Source organism: Wasmannia auropunctata, unplaced genomic scaffold, assembly GCF_000956235.1.
Source record: "Wasmannia auropunctata unplaced genomic scaffold, wasmannia.A_1.0 LD336026.1, whole genome shotgun sequence".
Classification (NCBI taxonomy): Eukaryota; Metazoa; Arthropoda; class Insecta; order Hymenoptera; family Formicidae; genus Wasmannia; species Wasmannia auropunctata.
Genome location: NW_012026864.1, coordinates 182019 through 200567, shown reverse-complemented (window position 1 = coordinate 200567; position 18549 = coordinate 182019). Strand labels below are relative to the sequence as shown.

At 36.7% G+C, this 18549-nt stretch overlaps 2 protein-coding genes across 3 annotated transcripts; one reads left to right on the top strand and one right to left on the bottom strand.

Annotated features, from left to right (window-relative positions):
- Positions 1–397: 397 nt before the first annotated feature.
- On the bottom strand, positions 398–18233 carry LOC105452651 (kinesin-like protein KIF14). 2 transcript variants are annotated; one of them, XM_011693952.1, is made up of 12 exons: positions 17989–18233; positions 17109–17672; positions 16461–17007; positions 16154–16381; positions 15940–16068; positions 5557–5717; positions 5190–5390; positions 4228–4509; positions 2859–2931; positions 2613–2782; positions 1795–2257; positions 398–1281 (listed from the first exon to the last, which is right to left on the bottom strand). In XM_011693952.1, exons 1-12 carry the CDS (start codon positions 18096–18098, stop codon positions 454–456), a joined length of 3756 nt encoding a protein of 1251 aa, XP_011692254.1. In that variant the 5' UTR covers positions 18099–18233; the 3' UTR covers positions 398–453. The 2 variants fall into 2 exon arrangements, with proteins under 2 accessions (XP_011692254.1, XP_011692255.1); XM_011693953.1 differs by lacking the exon at positions 4228–4509.
- LOC105452650 lies at positions 8105–15572 on the top strand. Its single transcript, XM_011693951.1, has 2 exons — positions 8105–8635; positions 14144–15572. The coding sequence occupies exons 1-2, from the start codon at positions 8521–8523 to the stop codon at positions 14383–14385; spliced, it is 357 nt and encodes a 118-aa protein (XP_011692253.1). The 5' UTR covers positions 8105–8520; the 3' UTR covers positions 14386–15572.
- Positions 18234–18549: the final 316 nt, after the last annotated feature.

Below are 18549 nucleotides of genomic sequence, written 5' to 3'. Positions count from 1 at the left end.
AGTCACAAAAATTTTTTCATCGCTGTAATGCAGTTTTTCATATTTTTGGGAGTTTTTTGCATTTTACTAAAATCTGGGACCTGACCGAGCCCAACGGACCTCAAATTCGGATTCAGCGGGTCGAAAAACATGTCCGTAGATGGGTCCGGTCAAATGCACAAACCACTTTTTTTTTTTGTGTGCCGGTGTAATCAAAATGATAAAAAAAATGAAAACCCATAAAAGCGCGTTCCAATAAAATGACTTATAAAATGTGTTAAAATATATAAATTAATGAAGTATTGCATAAATTTAAATCTGTGATATATATATATATATATATATATATATATATATATATAAAATCAATACAATATACATGTCTCTTATATTTTTAAAATGATAACTCATAACAATAGAAGTTTGTTTAAAAAATAGTATTTTCAAGCATAAAGCTATTTGTGTTTTCGAGTTTTATTGTTTGATTTTATCAGTAAATCTTACGTTCTTTTGAGCGCTTCCAGCTTTCGTATCTAACATATTATTCCGCATATTAGATTTCTTCGGCGATATATCGTGACTGAGGCAATTTTCAGTATTACCTGTTATTGCAAGCTTATCTACGCCATTACTAATACCGTTTATCGTAGCATCTTTTTCTTTGCCTCGTTCGTTTGTATCCGTGTTTTGAAAGATCTTCCTTATGTCATTCGACATATCGATAACGGTATTATTGGCACTGTTAATTGAATTTACACTCGTATCCTCGCACTCACTCGAATCTTTGTTCTGGAAGATATTTTTTAAGGACTCAATAATATCTTGCATCTTGGCCAACGATTCAACGACCGGCTTGGAGTCGTGGCTCTGATATCGGTGGCACAGCTTGTTCAACGTTTTCGCGGCGACTTCGATTTGAGTGAGGCACGCATTTACGTCCTCCTGTTGATTATGTGTTACGCATGTATCGTTTATCGTCGCTTCCAGCATCGACGCGTCCATCGAGAACTGGTGGACACTCTTGTTCAGCTGTCTCTTCACGGGGGTCATGTTTATCGAGATCCTGCTGTTGTTTAAAGAATCTTCAAATATTTCGGTACTTTTACTTCCGTCTAACTCCCAGTTCAACTCGATACTCTGCAGTTCTCTTATCGAATCTTCTACATCGCCGTTTCTCAGACGATAAACCCAATCCAGGAAGTCCGTCGCTTGCCACAGCGTTTCCCTCGAGACGTTTCTATCACGAACGCGAATCACCGACTGCAAATTCTTATCCACTACCGTTTGTTGTTGTTCAAATTCCTGGAATGCCATGAAAAATTTAGAGAAATTGTGTATATACAATGAATAATGTTACAACCGGCGAGATAATTCCTCGTGTTAAAGAAAAGGAAGAAATATAGAATCTTGATGTGCAAAATTAAAAAAAAAAATAGTTCTATATATAAAAATAATGTGCCCATTCGACTACAATATTAAACTTGTACGTTGAATAAAATACAATTTTTTTATAACAACTGCTGCAGTTGAAATATTATTGCCATAAATATATTTGTGTTCGCGAGGGTATCTTACTATTTTGAAAGAGTTAAATCAACAACGATAGCAGTGCCTCGTATCATAACCGCGTTACAAAAATAAACTCTTATACTTGACACAAAGATTATATATAGTATAAAATAATTTTTCAAGGACACGAACAATTAAAAAAAAAGATTCTATATTTCTTACTCTTTTTTTTTTTCATAAAAAAATTTCCGGTTGTATAATGATTCTAAACAATTCATTATGTCATAATTATTACAAAATACTCACGTAACGATATCCGACTTCTTGACATCGCTGAGTCGCTTCCTTGACGAGTATTTGCATTTCGTGTAGACTAATTCCACCGGCGGTTATCGTTTCCCCGTTAAGCTTCGCCTTTAGCACATTCTCAATGTCCGCAGTTTTCTCATTCAAAATACTCTCAAGTTCTTGCAGGAAATTCGATTTGTACGGTGATAATTTCGCGTGACTCTGTTCCAACCGTATCTTCTTAATCTTATTATTGACTTCCACCTCCTTGACGAGCAATTCCTTTTCCATTTCCAGCTCCTTTTTTCTACGATTGATTTGTTCGAGTGCCTGGTTTTGTTCCTTCAGCGTGGAACCAAGAACTTCGATCTCTCGCTCGTACGACGATTTTTGCGAACCGAGTTGCAATTCCACTTCGCGCTTAGCATTTTCGAGTTCCTTTATCGCTTTCTGCTTCGACTCTTCCAATTCTGCTCTTAATCTAAATGGCGATGAAAACGAAAAAAAAAAACTATTTAAAAAATTGACAAATGAATACTTGTGATAAGTGCTGCCGATAGTATTTATCGCAGAAAATTACGGAACGTGCAATTTAAATATACAAGTATTTATGCTAATGACAGTCATATGAAACTATTTACGTCATTATAGAGATAGCGAGTGCAAAATAATTCGCAAAATACTTCGATTAGCTTCTTCTCAATAGCAAATGAATTTACTGTCTTATTACTAGCGCTATGAAATATTTTTGTAATAACCGCATTTTGGTTAAAAAATTAGCTCCTTGAAATTTTATATCGAAGAGTTTCTAACTGTTCTAAATAAATGATACTTACTTTTCTTCCTGTATTCGGAGAATTTCCTGATGCGCAAATTCAAAATCTATCGCTTGTGTGGAATGCTTAACATTGTAGGATTCGTCATATGGATTTAAAACTTTAAAATAGTGATTACCGCCAATGACTAAGCGATCACCGTGTTTGAGCACAACTTTCCCGGTTACCATCTGAAAAGAAGTAAAAATATTTTTATTTAACAAATTCTTTATTTTTTATTATTAACAATTAACTCGTCATCATTACCTGCCCATTGACATAAGTGTCCGCGCCCTTCTCGGGTGTCAAGATTAATTTTCCCTCGTTATTTTCAATGGAGCTAGGAAAAAAGAAAAGATATGGCAAACGATCGTGTACAATATTTTAATTAATAATATGTGAGAAATTAAAAATGTTAGTCATTTATGTAACAGGATACGAGTATTCAGCAGAAAGTTAAAATAAGCACTTCGGTGAAACTTAGTGAATACTTGGTACTTAATTTTTAACCAAATGGCACAAACGCATTGACGTAAATGCATTTAGTTGCGAAAAAAACTACAATTCATTGTATATTTATTAGCTACAAACAGAAATTTAAATATTGCGTCGCAGGTTCCCTACTTGTTCGAAAATTCCAATTTATTCACAGCAACTTCATGAATAAAGATGAGACCTGTATAATGCAACATAATATTGACACGACACCGACATGAATATGATAAAGTTTAATTATAAATAAAATGAACGTCACACAGAAAATTGACAAGATTCATAAAATTATAAAAAACACTAAATCCGTTTCACGTCTGCCACAATCCATCTAATGGGTAAAATAATTTATACAGATCAATAATTGCGTTATTATCCGATTAGTTGTGAACAATAGCAACATGCATTAGAATCAGAAACAATTGGATTCATCATAAGAGACAAACGATGCAAAGCGTGCTGATAAATAGAAATACGTGATAACTTCGATAAGTTCCCGGAATTAGCTGCTATAATTTGCAGAAATTGCGAGGAAATGAGAGAAAGATTCATATCTCATAAGCTCTAATGAACGAATATGAGATGTTTATTCTTTTAACGTGCGTGATATCGCGTCGAGATTGAAAAATGTCTATAATTTTAGCAAGTGTACAAACATGAAATTTTGTATTTTGCAGCAAAAATTTACAGAGATATCAATCATGTTGCAAGCGAAGAAGTAAACTGACGTCTGGCCTTCATTGTGAAAGGACAGGACTTTTATGATACCGTTGACATTGATATCGCAAATATAAAAACTTGAAAGACCTTAACACATATTTTTGTAGAAAGACGTCCAGCTTTACAATCGCTGATCAGCATCGTGTAATTGTTAAAAAATATTAGTTTATAGGAGACTAAATTATTTACAATTTTATATTTCTCAGAAATTCCGGGAAACTTTCGAAGCTGCTCGTACGAAACAGAGAACATATTCATGGCACATCGAAAATACATTTGACAGAAGAAAAAATTCAGCATCGACATTAGAACATCTCTCCTCTTCTCCCACACCGATCCATTCTCTCTTTCTCCCTCTCCCTGTTTTCTACTTTGCTTGAATATGAAAAAACACACGCACACACACACGCAATTCATGACTAACCAGTGCAATTCCCTAACAAGAGGTCCGTCCAATATGATATCCAGTTCTTTGAAAGCGGCTCCGAGTTTGCACGTCGAGATATTCTTCCCGATACGAACCAAACCTGGAGGTATGAGATACAAAAGTGTACCGGATAACAAAGGATCGGCAGCGAGATTTACGAGACAAGGATGCTTATCTCGTTCTTGGAAATCAAGCTCGATGGCGATTCCGCAACGGCGCAAATATTTGAGCTCCGAGCTTTTCTTCTCCTCGGCTCTTTCTAATTTTTCGCGCGAACTCCTGCAATTACACGTGGCTAACGGATTAAGTCTTACCGATTCAACTTAAGTCGCAAAAATCGCTAGTCACATTTGCGAAACTCAATGAACATCGTTTAACGCACTCGCAAAAACTAGCTTCATTTGCGAGATCATATTAATCCTGCAACTCTTCAATAATAAATTTTATTACAAGAATAAGATTAAATTTTAATTTTCAGCTCTTAACACGTTTGCTACCCATCACGCGCTAGCGCGTAATGAGGCTCCTTCGCAAATAGCCGGTTAACGCATCAGCGCGTGATGGATCTATGTTTAGTTGAGGCGAACAAGCCAATCGAACTTTGAATGTGAAACTTCACAAAAAAAAGAAAATAATTGTGAAAGTAATTTCCAGAAATAATATGTCCTTTCAAATGGGCAGCGAACGTGTTAAAGAATAATAAAACAGGTTGAGAATAAAACATATTATCACATTGAAAATCACATTTCAACAATACAATTACAATATCTTCGGTTGAATTCAAAAGTTTACAAAATATTATCATGTCACATTGAAATTGTTTTTTCATGGACAAATAAAAAGATAATCGATAATTTTTAATTAAAGATGTAACAACATACAACAAGTGACTTATATATTATTATCTCGTTCAATATTTTTTTTATCTTACATATAAAAGACCAAATTATCTCACTTACATCTGAGTAACAGCCAATTGCTCTTCCGTTTTTTTCAATTGATCTTTCAGTTCATCAATTTCCTTTTGCTGTTGGATGACATTCTTACCCCACTGGTCGCTCGAGTCGATGCGACGGAGTAACTGACGAGGAATAACTCCACATTGCTTCTCATATCCCTCGCGCACCCCGCGTAAACGTAGTACTTCGGCCTTTAATTCGCTATTAAAATAAATCATTAAATTTTTCGTTAATTAGGATAATGAGATTTCAATCCTTTTGTATAATAAATTTTCCTCCAACATATTTGTGACAATTTTGCATAGCGTAATTCAAGAACGTGGAACCTCTATTGAATTAAAAATTAAATCTCAATGAGATATTTTACCGAATTAGCCGATCGTGCGGATCTTCGTTGATGCGGATTCGATTGACTATAGCTCGAACCTGGCACGCGTATCGAAGGGTCGCTAGGGTCTCCTCCACGTGGATGTTGGCCGGTGACACCGTTCCCAGCATCGCCGTTCGTGAATTTCCTCCTAGGCTCTCCTGGAAAAAAAAACATTCGTTTGTTCTTTACATAATATTTTAATTTCTTTGCTCTTTACATAACGTTTTAGTTTATTCTTTGTCATTACATAATTCGTTTACGGGTATAAGGTATGTACATCCCCTATCACGTCTCGTATCAAACGACGAAAGCGACAAATCTAATCATTCGCGAATTCAATCCGATATCGTTATCGTCTCACGTTGCCATCCATCAACGGCGTATTGTCTCCTTAAGTATCATCAGTAAATAAGGGATAAGATTTCAAGAGGTAAAGCCCCGTTTTATTACTTCTTGTTTTTGTAATTGTTAAGATAATCTTAGAGACTCTCAATTTTTAATTCCGATCTTTTGAATTTCAATTTTCTACCTCGCAATTCATAGCTCTGTCCTCATCAGCTCGCAAATAAATAAGGAATATTTAAATAACTCAACACAAATATAAATCAATTAAGAATTTTAAAACGTATATGAGGAAAGAACAATTTTGAACTACAAACTTTGACGCCCCAAATATTTGATTGTATAATAATTACGAATTATAGCATGGGAATTATTGAAACAAATAATATGTGTGCTTATGTAATTGAAATTTTTCCTGCTCGTGTTGCTAATACTAATATCGCAGGACTGTTATCTTAAAAGGTAGTGAATTTATGATGGTCTTAAAAATTCCATTTGTGCACGTGTAATTAAGAAAATGTTTAACGACAAAAATTTATGCGAAGAGGATATTATTTTCAAATAAACTTGAAAAATATTATATATATATATATATTATATCTTATTAATTTTTATTTTATTTATAATGTTAATTATGAATAAGCGATTCATATCGGAGATATTGAAGTAGAGGGAATTAAGTGTTTAGATAAAGTATTTTTAATAGCAAAGATTCCTGCGTACGATCTATTTGTGTCAAAATAAATTGATAAGCTTTTATTTCTTATACGCGAAATAAATTGATAAAATAATGCTTTAAAAGTGAAGAAATCGAGAAATAAAAGTAGTAGTGCAGTTTTCGAACTATCTATAGTTTCGTTAATCTGCCCAAAACGCGCGGTGATTTTTGATAAGTATCATAAAAATATCACGAGAGTAAGAATCGATTGGCGACTAAGTACGTTTAATCATAAAGCTCGATCATTATTGTGATACATACATGTACAGTACGATCTGTCACTGTGAGTTTATCTGCGTATCTGCAGATCTTAACAAAATGTTGTTTACATGCAACAAAGAATGAATCTGTTAAAATAATAAAAAGAAGAATATTTTTAATTGGATATTTCACAGATACCTCACCGCGATACACTTCGATGGCTACATAATTATTTGCGATCGTAATTGTTCATGCGCAAAATGTGAATCAGTCGCAGAAAGAAGTAATACAAAGTCAGCAGAATGGAATGTTCTTTTTTTTCGCATATTGAAACTGTTGAAAGAAAAACAATGTACAAAGAGACTCATTAACGAAGTCCTAAGACTACTGTTTAATTTTTTTCATGTTATCTCTCATTTATATTTATATTTTGTCGAAAATATGTAAATATAAACGTAGTCATGTAAGCTAAGGACGTCAGAAAACAGGAAATTACTTAAGTTTTAAAATACAGCAAACTCAAAGTACCAATACCTTTCAGATAAAGAAATTTATGATAATGGAATCTTCAGAAGAAATTGTTTTCATTAAAGTAGGACGAAAGGGACTTAATTAAATGTCATAATAATCTATAATTATACTTTAATAACATTAAACAATCATTATATTTTAATAATATTAATCTATTAATATCATATATTTTATAGTAAAAATGATAAAAAAAGGAAGAAGATAACGATTTATATTTTCATCGGTGCCTTCAAAAATACCGCCTGTGATAATTATAGCAGCAAACTGATGCGATTTCATATATTTCCGACGATCGAAAACTGCATTATCTTATCAACTTGCAACTGTAAAAAAAAAAATGTTTTTCAAAATAATTAAAACGATGAAAACAGGAACGAGGCTATACTCCGGGGCGCGAGAGCGCGCACGCGTTGATACGCACGTACGCACGCTTGCGCGTAAGCGCGCATGTGCGCACGCACGAAAACGCACGACGTACGCAACGCAAACACGCACGCACGCATGCGGTTCTCCTCGTCACGCGTGTCGTTACCTTTTGCGCGTCGCGCAAATTCTACGTCGGAACGGCGAAGGTGATTGGCGAAGCGGAAGGTGGGGCACCGAGGAACGTAAACGCGAGCATAAGCGTCCCGAAGGACGGGGGGAAAGAGAGAGCAGGGGGCAGGGGGGGAGGGGAGGGGAGGAAGATGTGTCGAACGGAAGAAGCGGTAAAAGGGAGGACGGACGGAAAACCGGTGAAGCGGAGTGGGGAAAGACTCAACAGATAAACATTACGGCGCGTTAGCGTGCACGCGTCGTTAGTTCAAAGCGAGAGAGCCATCGGCGACGAGAGTACGCGCGTCTGGAACAGCTTTCTTCATTTTTCTTTTCTCTCCCGCGGAAGAGGAAACTGCGAATTTCCGCCGACTCCAAAACGGGTGCAACGGACACGCATGACGCGCCGAACTTATCAACCGGTCCTTCGATCAGAGGCGCAACTTCGGCCGCAGCTACGGCGCAGCTTCGGAGCAGTTTGAGAGCGTCACCGGGAGATCGACACGCTCCGGCGTATCACGCAAGACACTATAACGAGAACTTTTGCCGAGCGATATTATAATCCCCTGCAACCCCCCTTCCCCCTGGATTTTTTTTAACGTCGACCAACGCGCGAATCGCCGCACGAGGGGACCATGGATCTCGTCTACATACCGGAGGTGTTCACCTACGGGTACTCGAGGAATCCGCAGTACCGCGACTACGAGCAGCCGTGGAACAGGGACTACTTCAAGTGCGGCAGTAGCAGCAGTAAGCATTAGAATCCTCGCTTCGCCTCGCGTTGACTTATCAAACTTTAATAATTGGATTTACTTGACTCGACATTCGACGAAACATCCTGACGGTAGAATGTAATCATTACGAAAACTGACACATTTTCTAAAATTACATGACCTTGACAACGACATTGTTAATTGATAAGAAACGACAATTGCATTAGCTATGTATTAAGTAGTATTTGCAGTGAGCGATAAGCTTCTTCTGATGATATGTATGTATACGTATACTCGTCGCAAACGCGTTTCTTTGAATGAACATATTGTATGCAGAAGGGTCGTGGCCATTTTTTTTTAAATAAAAATGTTGATGTTTTTCAAATTTGAAAAGATTGAAAAACGAATGATTCTTCGCGAGTCAGAATATCGATCATGTAACTTTTTTCCCCAAGGCGGAAACGTAAAAAGTGAAAATTTTTCTCGTTGAAGTTAATGAAGAAATTTTCACTTTTCACGTGTTCGTCCTGGGGAAAGTTACTTGATTGGTATCCTGAGTATCGATTATGTAATTTTTTCCTCTGGGCGGAAACGTGAAAAGTGAAGATTTTCACCGTTGAAGTTAATGGAGAAATTTTTCATTTTTTACGTTTCCGCCCTAGCGAAAAAGTTACATGATCGATGCTCTGGTGTGTCGGGATGGCTAACAGATATAAAAATTCTATATAAATGTCTAGATTTAAAAATCCTTGAATTTCAAGAATTTCAAAAAAATCGTTCTCTTTAATTCGTAGCAAAATTTCGATTAAAGATCATAAATACCGAGATGTCTAATAAAAATTAAAAGATCAATTAAAACTGGTACTACTTAAAATTTTTACCATGAAAAATTTGATTACGCATTATTTAAGCGTTCACAAAATGAATTAAATTTTACTGCATAAAGACTCCACTTTCTCAATGATGTATAATTTCGTAAATATGCGGCAGATGTGCCGCAATGATAATTAGCAATGTTTGCTCGCCGCGGGCTCCGCAAGCAGCACACGGAACAATTTTCCATCGTAAACAAATAACGCTGAAATACAATCTTACGAGCAATTATAATGTTAATTCAATTGACAAACGAAACTGTCCGTTTCCAATGTTTTTCCAAAATTTGTTTCCATGTGCGCACTTTTAATCACGAAATCGCGAAAATAAATCGTCCGAGATAAATCGCATTTTCGGCCAGAAAAAAATCACGAGGACGAGGAGTTGGCAAATTGTCTCGAGATAATATTTCTTCGCGCCTCTTCAGTGCAGAAAGAAACGTATCTTATCTCTGATTTTAATTCCGTCAAGTCTGGGTCGGTATTTGGGTACTCATCCATCCGTTAACCGAATTCATTACGAATGCACAATTTCTTTCATTTATTCACTCGAGTCTTCGAGAAATCGATCTCCAGCTAGTCACAAACGCCACAACGGAGATATTTTTTCATAATCCGTTTGTCACTACCGGCCCACTTAATTTCCACCGAAAAATTCTAATTTTAAAAAAAATATTCTCCCATTAAACCGTCCACGCGAATAGGGAAAGTGCCTCAACCGATAGGCACCGGCATCACCTTACATGGTCGGTGCAAGAGAAAAATACGAGAGAGAAAGCCTCATTTTATTGCTTATTTCATTTAAATTTATGGATTATCACAAATTCTGTATATATAATTATCAGGTTCTATATATATATATATATTTTATTCTGTCTTGTGCTGTCAACATGCAGGTATTAATATTCGGATTATTTTAATACCTATATATGTATTTTGTGTTCTTCGAGACTATAAATTTACGAATTATCAGGTTTTATATATATATATATATATATATATATATATATATATAGCCTCGAAGAACACAAAATACATATATAGGTATTAAAATAATCCGAATATTAATACCTGTATGTTGATAGTACAATAATAAAACGATAATAATAAAGCCAGGCAATAAAGATTAAAGTAAAGCATCAGTCAAGGTGAAAAATAAGCTATTAAGCTTTTAAGCGACTGAGAAAATTTGTCTGACCGCGTAGGAAAATTGTGACGGCTGCAATTGGAATGTAATTTTCCAAGCGGAAATTGCAAATACTTCTATCATACATTGCGTGGAAATTGCGAGAACCGTAATTGTTTGTTCCTCGCGGTTGTTAGCCGCGCAGTTATAATACGCAAACAAGTTATATTCGTCCGTAGCTTGTCTGTGATACAGTGGAGGAGGGGGATCTGTTTGTTGCTTGAATGAGGAAGTAGTCGCACATAAACACGTCAACACACCGGCAGCAACAATAAAAACATATTGCAATTATAAAAGTACAATTTTCCAAAATTACTTGTTACGCTTGCAGAAGTGTTGCAATGGAAGCTATTCTGTGACAAGTTTTACGATACCATCTCCTTTCCTCTTTCCTTCCTATTGACATTCTTTTCTTCATAACTGATGAAGACAAGTTTTATCGATGAAAAAATCAGATATCAAATAAATACAAGATTGAGGAAGAGGAAAAAGTACATTAGTCTTTCGAGATGTGCAAAAAATATTGGAAAATTACTGCAATGATAAATACCGGAAAAAAAAAAAAAAAAAAAATTACAACACTTCTCGTTATCGAGTCTCATTATCGATATCCACGTACAAAGTGATAATTATCGTGGAAAACTTGCGGACAACAGAGGTTTTGTGAAGCAGAGACGTCATATTTTACGCCGCGAGATATATCCGAAGCACGCAATAATATGATACATAAAAATTATAGATAAACCACACGTTTTAAATAAAAATAATAATTCCGTGTATGCAACTCTATTAAGGCGTAAGGTAAATTTAAAAAAAATGTTACTAAAAAATCACAATTTTATATATATTTTAATAGAAAGAGTTTCCCGGGGAAGAGAGATTACTGTAATAAAATTACACAAAGCAATTGATGATAAGTGCAGAAAAGACCCTTGCAAATTTACGTCGTATTTTTTCGTTACGATTTAAATACGATACATCATCGCGTATAATCAGGCATTTGTATCAGTCATATCTGACAGGTAGATTAAATATACTAAAATATATTGCACACATATTGTATTATGCGCATCCCCCCTCCCCCCCTTCCCTTCTGCACTCTTTTCACTTGCAATGTTAAAATATCATCCACGCCAGCACCCCGCTAATGCATTCTCGTTTCAAAAGAAAAAAAAAACGCCAAATGTAGCGGCACGAATAGTCAATGCAATGTGAATCTTCTTATCATATATTATCATATATTATCATATATTAACCGCTATAATCTAAATATATCCCGTGTAGTCGCGCAGGAAAACAATTACGTTATCACGAATCCACGCGCTTGCGATTGGAACGCATTTGTTCAGCTATAATTATTCACTTTTAGAAACGACTTCAAGATACAACTTATGCTATCGATGATATTGATGATTAAAAGTAAAAAAGAAGAAGAAAATACGTCTTTTCGCATAAAAAAAAATAGACACGTGTTACCGTATATTTGCTCATGCAAATCGACCTCTCTGTTTACGTCGTCGTAACGAGATAAGAGAGTTACATAATTATACAAATCACTGGCACGGAATGTTTATTTGCGAAATGCGCATATACATATCTCGATATTCCTCACATCTTCCGTCCCTTGTTTTACGTCGTCAAGCGACTATATTGTAACGATACGCGCGTTTATTGCGACCTGGTATTAACGGCTCCGATCTTAATGTGGATAAACAATAAAAAAAAGTGCTGCATGTTATCGTATTTGGGAGATAAGACTTGCAGTATATCAGATAAAATCGGACACTTTATTGAAAGTTGTATCGTTACGCTCTTTCGATTGGGGGGGGGGGGGAAGAGAAGTGCATCGATTAAAGCTCAATGGTTGATTACGTCGCAAAGATGATGGATACGCGCGCGTTTATTATCGCACGTGCCTTATCGGCGCTATACTATCGATTACGTAAGATCTGACATTCGAGATACTCCGAGAAATGACAGATTCTCCAGTAAAATTGAAGCATTGAATTAAATTCTCTCTCGCGAGAGAATTTAATTCGATATTAATTCGAGGGAAAAATTCAAGATGCGTCTCGAAATATGAATAGCGACGGTCGAACAATTCGCACGTTATCCCATTTCGGTTTGTTCCGAGTGTCCGTCACGCGTACAGAAACTACGTTTCTGTGATACACACTGTTGATACACACTATTTTTAGCCCATTCCTTTAGGCGGCCGCGCGCTACATGACCCGAATCGCGTTTCAAGAGCCGCAGCATCTCTCCTTATCAATCAGCGGACTGTTTTCGATATTCAAATCTCGCCGCGGTGGCACTCGGCTCAATTATTGATCGTGCGAAGCTTTAATTTGAATTTCAATATCAATAGCGTCAATCGGACTTTAAAGAGAAGCTCTGTTCTCCCTCGAGGGGAGAGAGACGAATTTTGAAACGCATATTCCGCCTCTTCCAGGCGGCCGGTTCGTTCCTGCCGGATTAATCATCCGTTTAAGTATAATTACGATCCGTCAGCGATGCGATGTATTCCGGAGATTATTGCGCGTTCCCGAGTGTCTCAATAGCCGCGAGGTGAAACGACACGATTTCCGTGACTCACCACGAGCTGAGGTATATATAATTAACTGGCGCCACAGGTGAACGCGTTCAAGATCGTACGTCAAGATTTTTTTTCCATTCTCGTTTTTTCTTCAATCGACACGTTGAATGCCGTGGCGGTCACCGGCGCTACGATACCGATGCGTTTCGTCGATTTAGCGGGAAAACTAATTACATTTAACGAACTAAAAATTTCATTTATTTGCTAGCGATACCTATCAGTTGCATATAGCACTAGTTGACCTTTCTAAGTTTGCAAACGGCGCGCATAGTACGATTGAGTGAAGCAGAATGACTGTCATCTCAAATGAGCAATTAAAAATTTGTCAATGTTTAATAACAAATATAATAATTTTGAGTCCGTTAGTCGTTATATTTTATTAAATATAAAATTTATATATGAAATATAAATATCAATTGCAGAAGACTTATTCTATTTTTTTATTCATTAGGATATAATTATTTTAATGAACGTTTAATATTTTAGTATAAATACATCTGCATCGACTGCATTCTAATTCTTTGATTGGGGAACGTCAGGCAGATTTTCGCCGAAAAATACTTTGAGTTTTTACCACTCACGAACTGCACCATATATGCCTTGACTTATCGAGAAAAGTATCACGTCGTAAAATATTCGCATTAGCAGACTCGAAACCGGTATACCAAAGAACAAATAAACCGGTTTAACCGGCAAGTTTTATATAACTTGTAAAATGCGACATAGAATTTCTATCGACAGAACGAAAACGTTTGAAATTTCTATTAAGTAGATACGCGTATTGAATAAAAAACAATGAGACGGAGAGATATTTATCTCAGTCGTTGAAAAAAATTGGATTCTCTACTCTTTTTCTCTTCTCATCAATCGATTTCGCGTTATTGTTTATAGGAAAATCGGTGGAAAACCAACGAGCCGTGCAGCAACAATCCAAAGAAAACTGCCATTTGTGCAAAGAAATGAAAAGGAGAAACCTGGCGGTTTACATAAGAAGTAAATCACGAAGCGATTCCTGTCACGAAGGGATCAACGAGGAAGAAGAGGAGAACGACGCAATGTACAATGAGAGAAAAGCCGGAGATGCCGAGCGAAATAAATCGGCGAAATCGTCACGCGGTGCAGAGAAATCATAGCTTTTCGGTATTATGCATAATGATCACGACAATATTAATTTTAAAAGCGTCACGATAAGTCTAACGATAAGCAGATGTAAATACGCGAATTAGTTTTAACTAAGCGAATACTGATCTTACGTTTAAGAATCTTTCATTGAATTCACCTGTTTCTGAGAATACGTTATAGTACGATAAAACAGAATTGATTCTTGAAACCTTTTCTTTTACAATTTACAGCACGTATATGTGCAATGTTATTTTAAAAAAAAATTAATTACACGTACAAATTAGATATGAATTGGAACTGACTAGATGTTACACCCCTCAAAAGCAGGTGTGAGTCAAATAAATTCCCCAAACAAGATAGAATTGAATTAAGATTTATATCGAAGTATAGTGTAAACACAGAAATATTTTATCATTCTGCTCCATACATTCTTTCGATTACACATTATATTCATGTAAAACAAAATTCGTTCAACGAATATTCGTGTAAATATGAATGTAAATACGCTCCTACAAATGTCAATTCTCTTATAGTTTGTGATCAAATTTTGAAAATCGTATCGATGCTTGCACGAATCAGATTTGTACTATTGACAAAGCAAAAAAAAAGGAGAGAAAATATCATTATAATCAATTGTGATTTTAAAATCAGCTGTTTGAGACAATAAGGGAAAATATATTAGAATCGCGCGTTTTAGTAATTTCGATACAGTAAAATTAATTTGAAACTTCAACGAAGTTAATTACAATACAAAAACCTCACAAATTAACTGCTCTATAAGACTGAATACAGTTATATAATAACTGTAATTTTGTATTATTACACAAGTGTAGCGAAATAAGTTAATTTAGGTATACAATATTGTCGTTATATTAACATGTTATATTAACAAGCAATAACGTATGATGTGCTTAGTTCTGAGAAATAAGATTTTAATTTTTTTTATTATAAAGATGGAGGAAACTCCGCCGGGTTGGAATTAAATCGATACGCTTTTATTTTACCTGCAGTTATTTTTTACTTATGATGTAACAATTATTTCTTAAGGTATGTATTTTAGTTATTTGTATGATCAGATGTAACAAACTACAAGCGTTTATACACACTTGCATAATTGAAATAACATTACAGTTACTTGCAAATATTAAGTAAAAATTATAAGATATTAGTGATAATAATAATTTGAAGTATGCATACAGATGTCTATTTTTTAAAATTATTCTGTCTTTATAATATAATCCTGATAAATCTTTTTCGTTCCTCCCCATTAGAAAAATATATATGTCATATCTCAAGATGATCTAAATTTATCTATACAGGCAGCAATCAGATCTGATTGCCATTTCACGTCATCACAAAGTGCATGAAGAAGTATTAAAACAGTATTCTATAACAAACTAGATCATGTCCGGATTGTGACGAAGTAAGTTTATACCTCCTCGTTTATATCCATTCAAAGGTATTTTCAGACTCTCAATTTTCAAAAGAATGTGCTTATTGGTAGTAATTTTCGCGTTTTCGCTAATTCGAAATATACGCAAATAAACTACAAAAATAGTACTTACCTTCAGCAGCCACGTCAATACTGATTCACGATACGGCACAAAACCCTGTTTGCGATTGTTTGTATTCTCCGTGAGTGACGCAATTACCTTGCCCAAGGTAAGTAAAGATTTGTTGATAGATACGCCCTCCTGTTGAACAAATCGACATACATTACACAATATTATCGATTATTCAATGCATATTTTAGATAGATTTGTCACGTCAGAAACTAACTCTTAATCTATCACCAGTTGCAGAAGTTTGGCTCAATCTCTCGCTGCCGGCCAAGTCGACCAAATTAATTTTACTACGACGATTGGCATCGAGTGGCTCGCAATCCAACTGACCATCCAAATGCGTCTGAGTTAGTACAACGCTGAAAATGCTGTGCGACCGCGAGCTCTTCTCGTTCATACCAGTCGCGGCCGTGGCTCTCTGCGAGTTTCCCACTTTAAGCCAAGCCTAAAATGATTGCGTTAACAAAGGGATAAATATACAATAAAAAAACAATTGCAATCCTACTGTGAAACTAGAAAAGTACCTGCAAGTCTTTGTAATTCTGCACACAATGCTGGCTCAAGTCTACGACGTAGGGACCGAAGACAGGATGCTCCCTCACTTTGAGGGGAGCCTTCTTCGTTCCGTTATTTGTATTCGCCAGGAGATCATGTATCTTTTCATTGTATATCTCGAAATAGCTGATTTCTACGGTAGTCTCGACCTGCGGATTGTCACGCGTTTGTGTGAATATCTCCTGGCAAAACCTCGGTATGATACCGACTCTCTCGTCGAACGGCGACGCGCTCAGCTGCGCGGATTCCGTGCCCATTAAACTGTAACTCTTTCCAGACCCCGTCTGTCCGTACGCGAACAGGCAGACGTTGTAACCCTCGAAAGCGTTTTGCACCAACGGTAACACCATACTGCGAAAGACGACCTCCTGGCTGGCGTGACCGGGTGTAAGCGGGTCGTCGTGCGAAACGAAGCAGTGGTCGTACATGAAAGTGTGATGTGCGGATTCGCATTCCACAATGACGTTCTGACCATTTCCTTGCACGACTGACGTGACCTTCGGATCGTTCAGTTCTCTGAAATTACAAGTGAGCAATAAAATAACAGTATAGAATGAAAATAGAAAATAGGGAAAAAGAGGTAAATGTAAAAATTTACAGTAACAGTTTAATCTTACTTGGCATTTAAGGGTCTGATGCGTATTCCAACCGTGAGATTGCTACTTTCACCCTCGTACATCGTCTGCTCTCCCACCACTAAATCGTCGATTTTTTGGGACGGAGTTTCCAGGTGAACCGCATTGTAGCAGTCCGGGGTGCTCTGCGACAGAGCGTGATCGCTGAAGTAACGCTTCATGGGCGTTCTCGAGCTGGATAAAGCACTGATTTTGCCGTTGACGCTGGGTGTATTCGCCACTCTCGAGTGCTTGGGTGTGTAGAACTGTACGGCGGACGCTTTGTCGCTGGACGATCCGCCAACATGTCGCGTTTTGACTGGAGTCTTCAGATCTCTTTCGTTGGACGTGACGTTACTGGAGATTGTATTTTCCTGCCTCGCCAGGTTTGCAGGTTTCAGACACGCAGATTCCGCGTCGGTCGACTTGCTCGGTGGCCCTAAGGTCTCCGCTATTTCGAGCTTCGAAGACACCTTCCGCAAAGGGCACTGCATCGTCTTGCCTGTACCTTGACCCTTTGTCGAAGCAGACGACTCATTTGACAAGGCGGGATACAAATTTTTCTTTCTGCAATAGAAGTCATTATTTTATTTTAGCAAGTTTTCCTATTAATTTAACGAACACGATAAGACGAGGATAAAAGGTAAGAAGATTGAGCTTAAAAAAAAATTTTTTTTATTTTGTATTTATATTATTGTTTTCAATTGTATTTATGTATATTTGACTTGTATAACATAAATAAAAACGGGAAATCATTAATTTTATTCGATATTCGGCAAAAATGTGTGATCTACGTAATGTTTATCTCGATGACATATACGATCATTTTCAATCCTCCCATCCTGTAACGGTTAAACAACCCGTCGAGCGAGCCTAGTCTTACGTAGTTTTTATCGTGGGGACGGTGTTCTCTTTGTTGGAGCTCCTCGGCGAGGTCGAGAAGATAGCCTCGCAGTACCCGTGACTGGTGGATTTCATGCTGTGGTGAGACATCCTGGATAGAAATCGCGGAAAAGAGCTACTAATCGATTGCGGACGCGAGAGAAATTTGAACTGGATTTGAGTTTTGCGACCTAACTTTACTCACAGTCGTGGAGAACGAAGAGCGTAGATGCGTCTTGCAATGCCTTAAATCGCCGTCCGCCATTTTCGACCTAACCACGCGCCGTTCGAGTCAATTTATCAAGTGTGCAGCTTATTTTGCTAAAAAATACATTTAATTCAATAGTTCAGTAGACTTACGCTATTATTGTAAATAAACTTGTAAAATTAGTAACAATAAAATATAAATTCCTTCGCTGTCCTGAAACATATGACGGACCAATCAAAACTTGTCCAAATTCTTACTCCAGTTCTCGTCGTCGAGTTCAGTCGTCTCTCGCGGACAAAAAGTAACATCGGTCGTGCACGTGGCGTCATCTGCGACCGCGAAATATCTCGAGAG

Coding starts and splice junctions, on each gene's coding strand:
- LOC105452650 (XM_011693951.1), top strand. CDS start 8,521: ATGGATCTCGTCTACATACCGGAGGTGTTCACCTACGGGTACTCGAGG. Junction 8,636..14,143: donor CAAGTGCGGCAGTAGCAGCA/GTAAGCATTAGA, acceptor TATTGTTTATAG/GAAAATCGGTGGAAAACCAA.
- LOC105452651 (XM_011693952.1), bottom strand. CDS start 18,098: ATGTCTCACCACAGCATGAAATCCACCAGTCACGGGTACTGCGAGGCT. Junction 4,510..5,189: donor CAATTGGCTGTTACTCAGAT/GTAAGTGAGATA, acceptor GTGTAATTGCAG/GAGTTCGCGCGAAAAATTAG. Junction 1,282..1,794: donor AAGAAGTCGGATATCGTTAC/GTGAGTATTTTG, acceptor ATGGCATTCCAG/GAATTTGAACAACAACAAAC.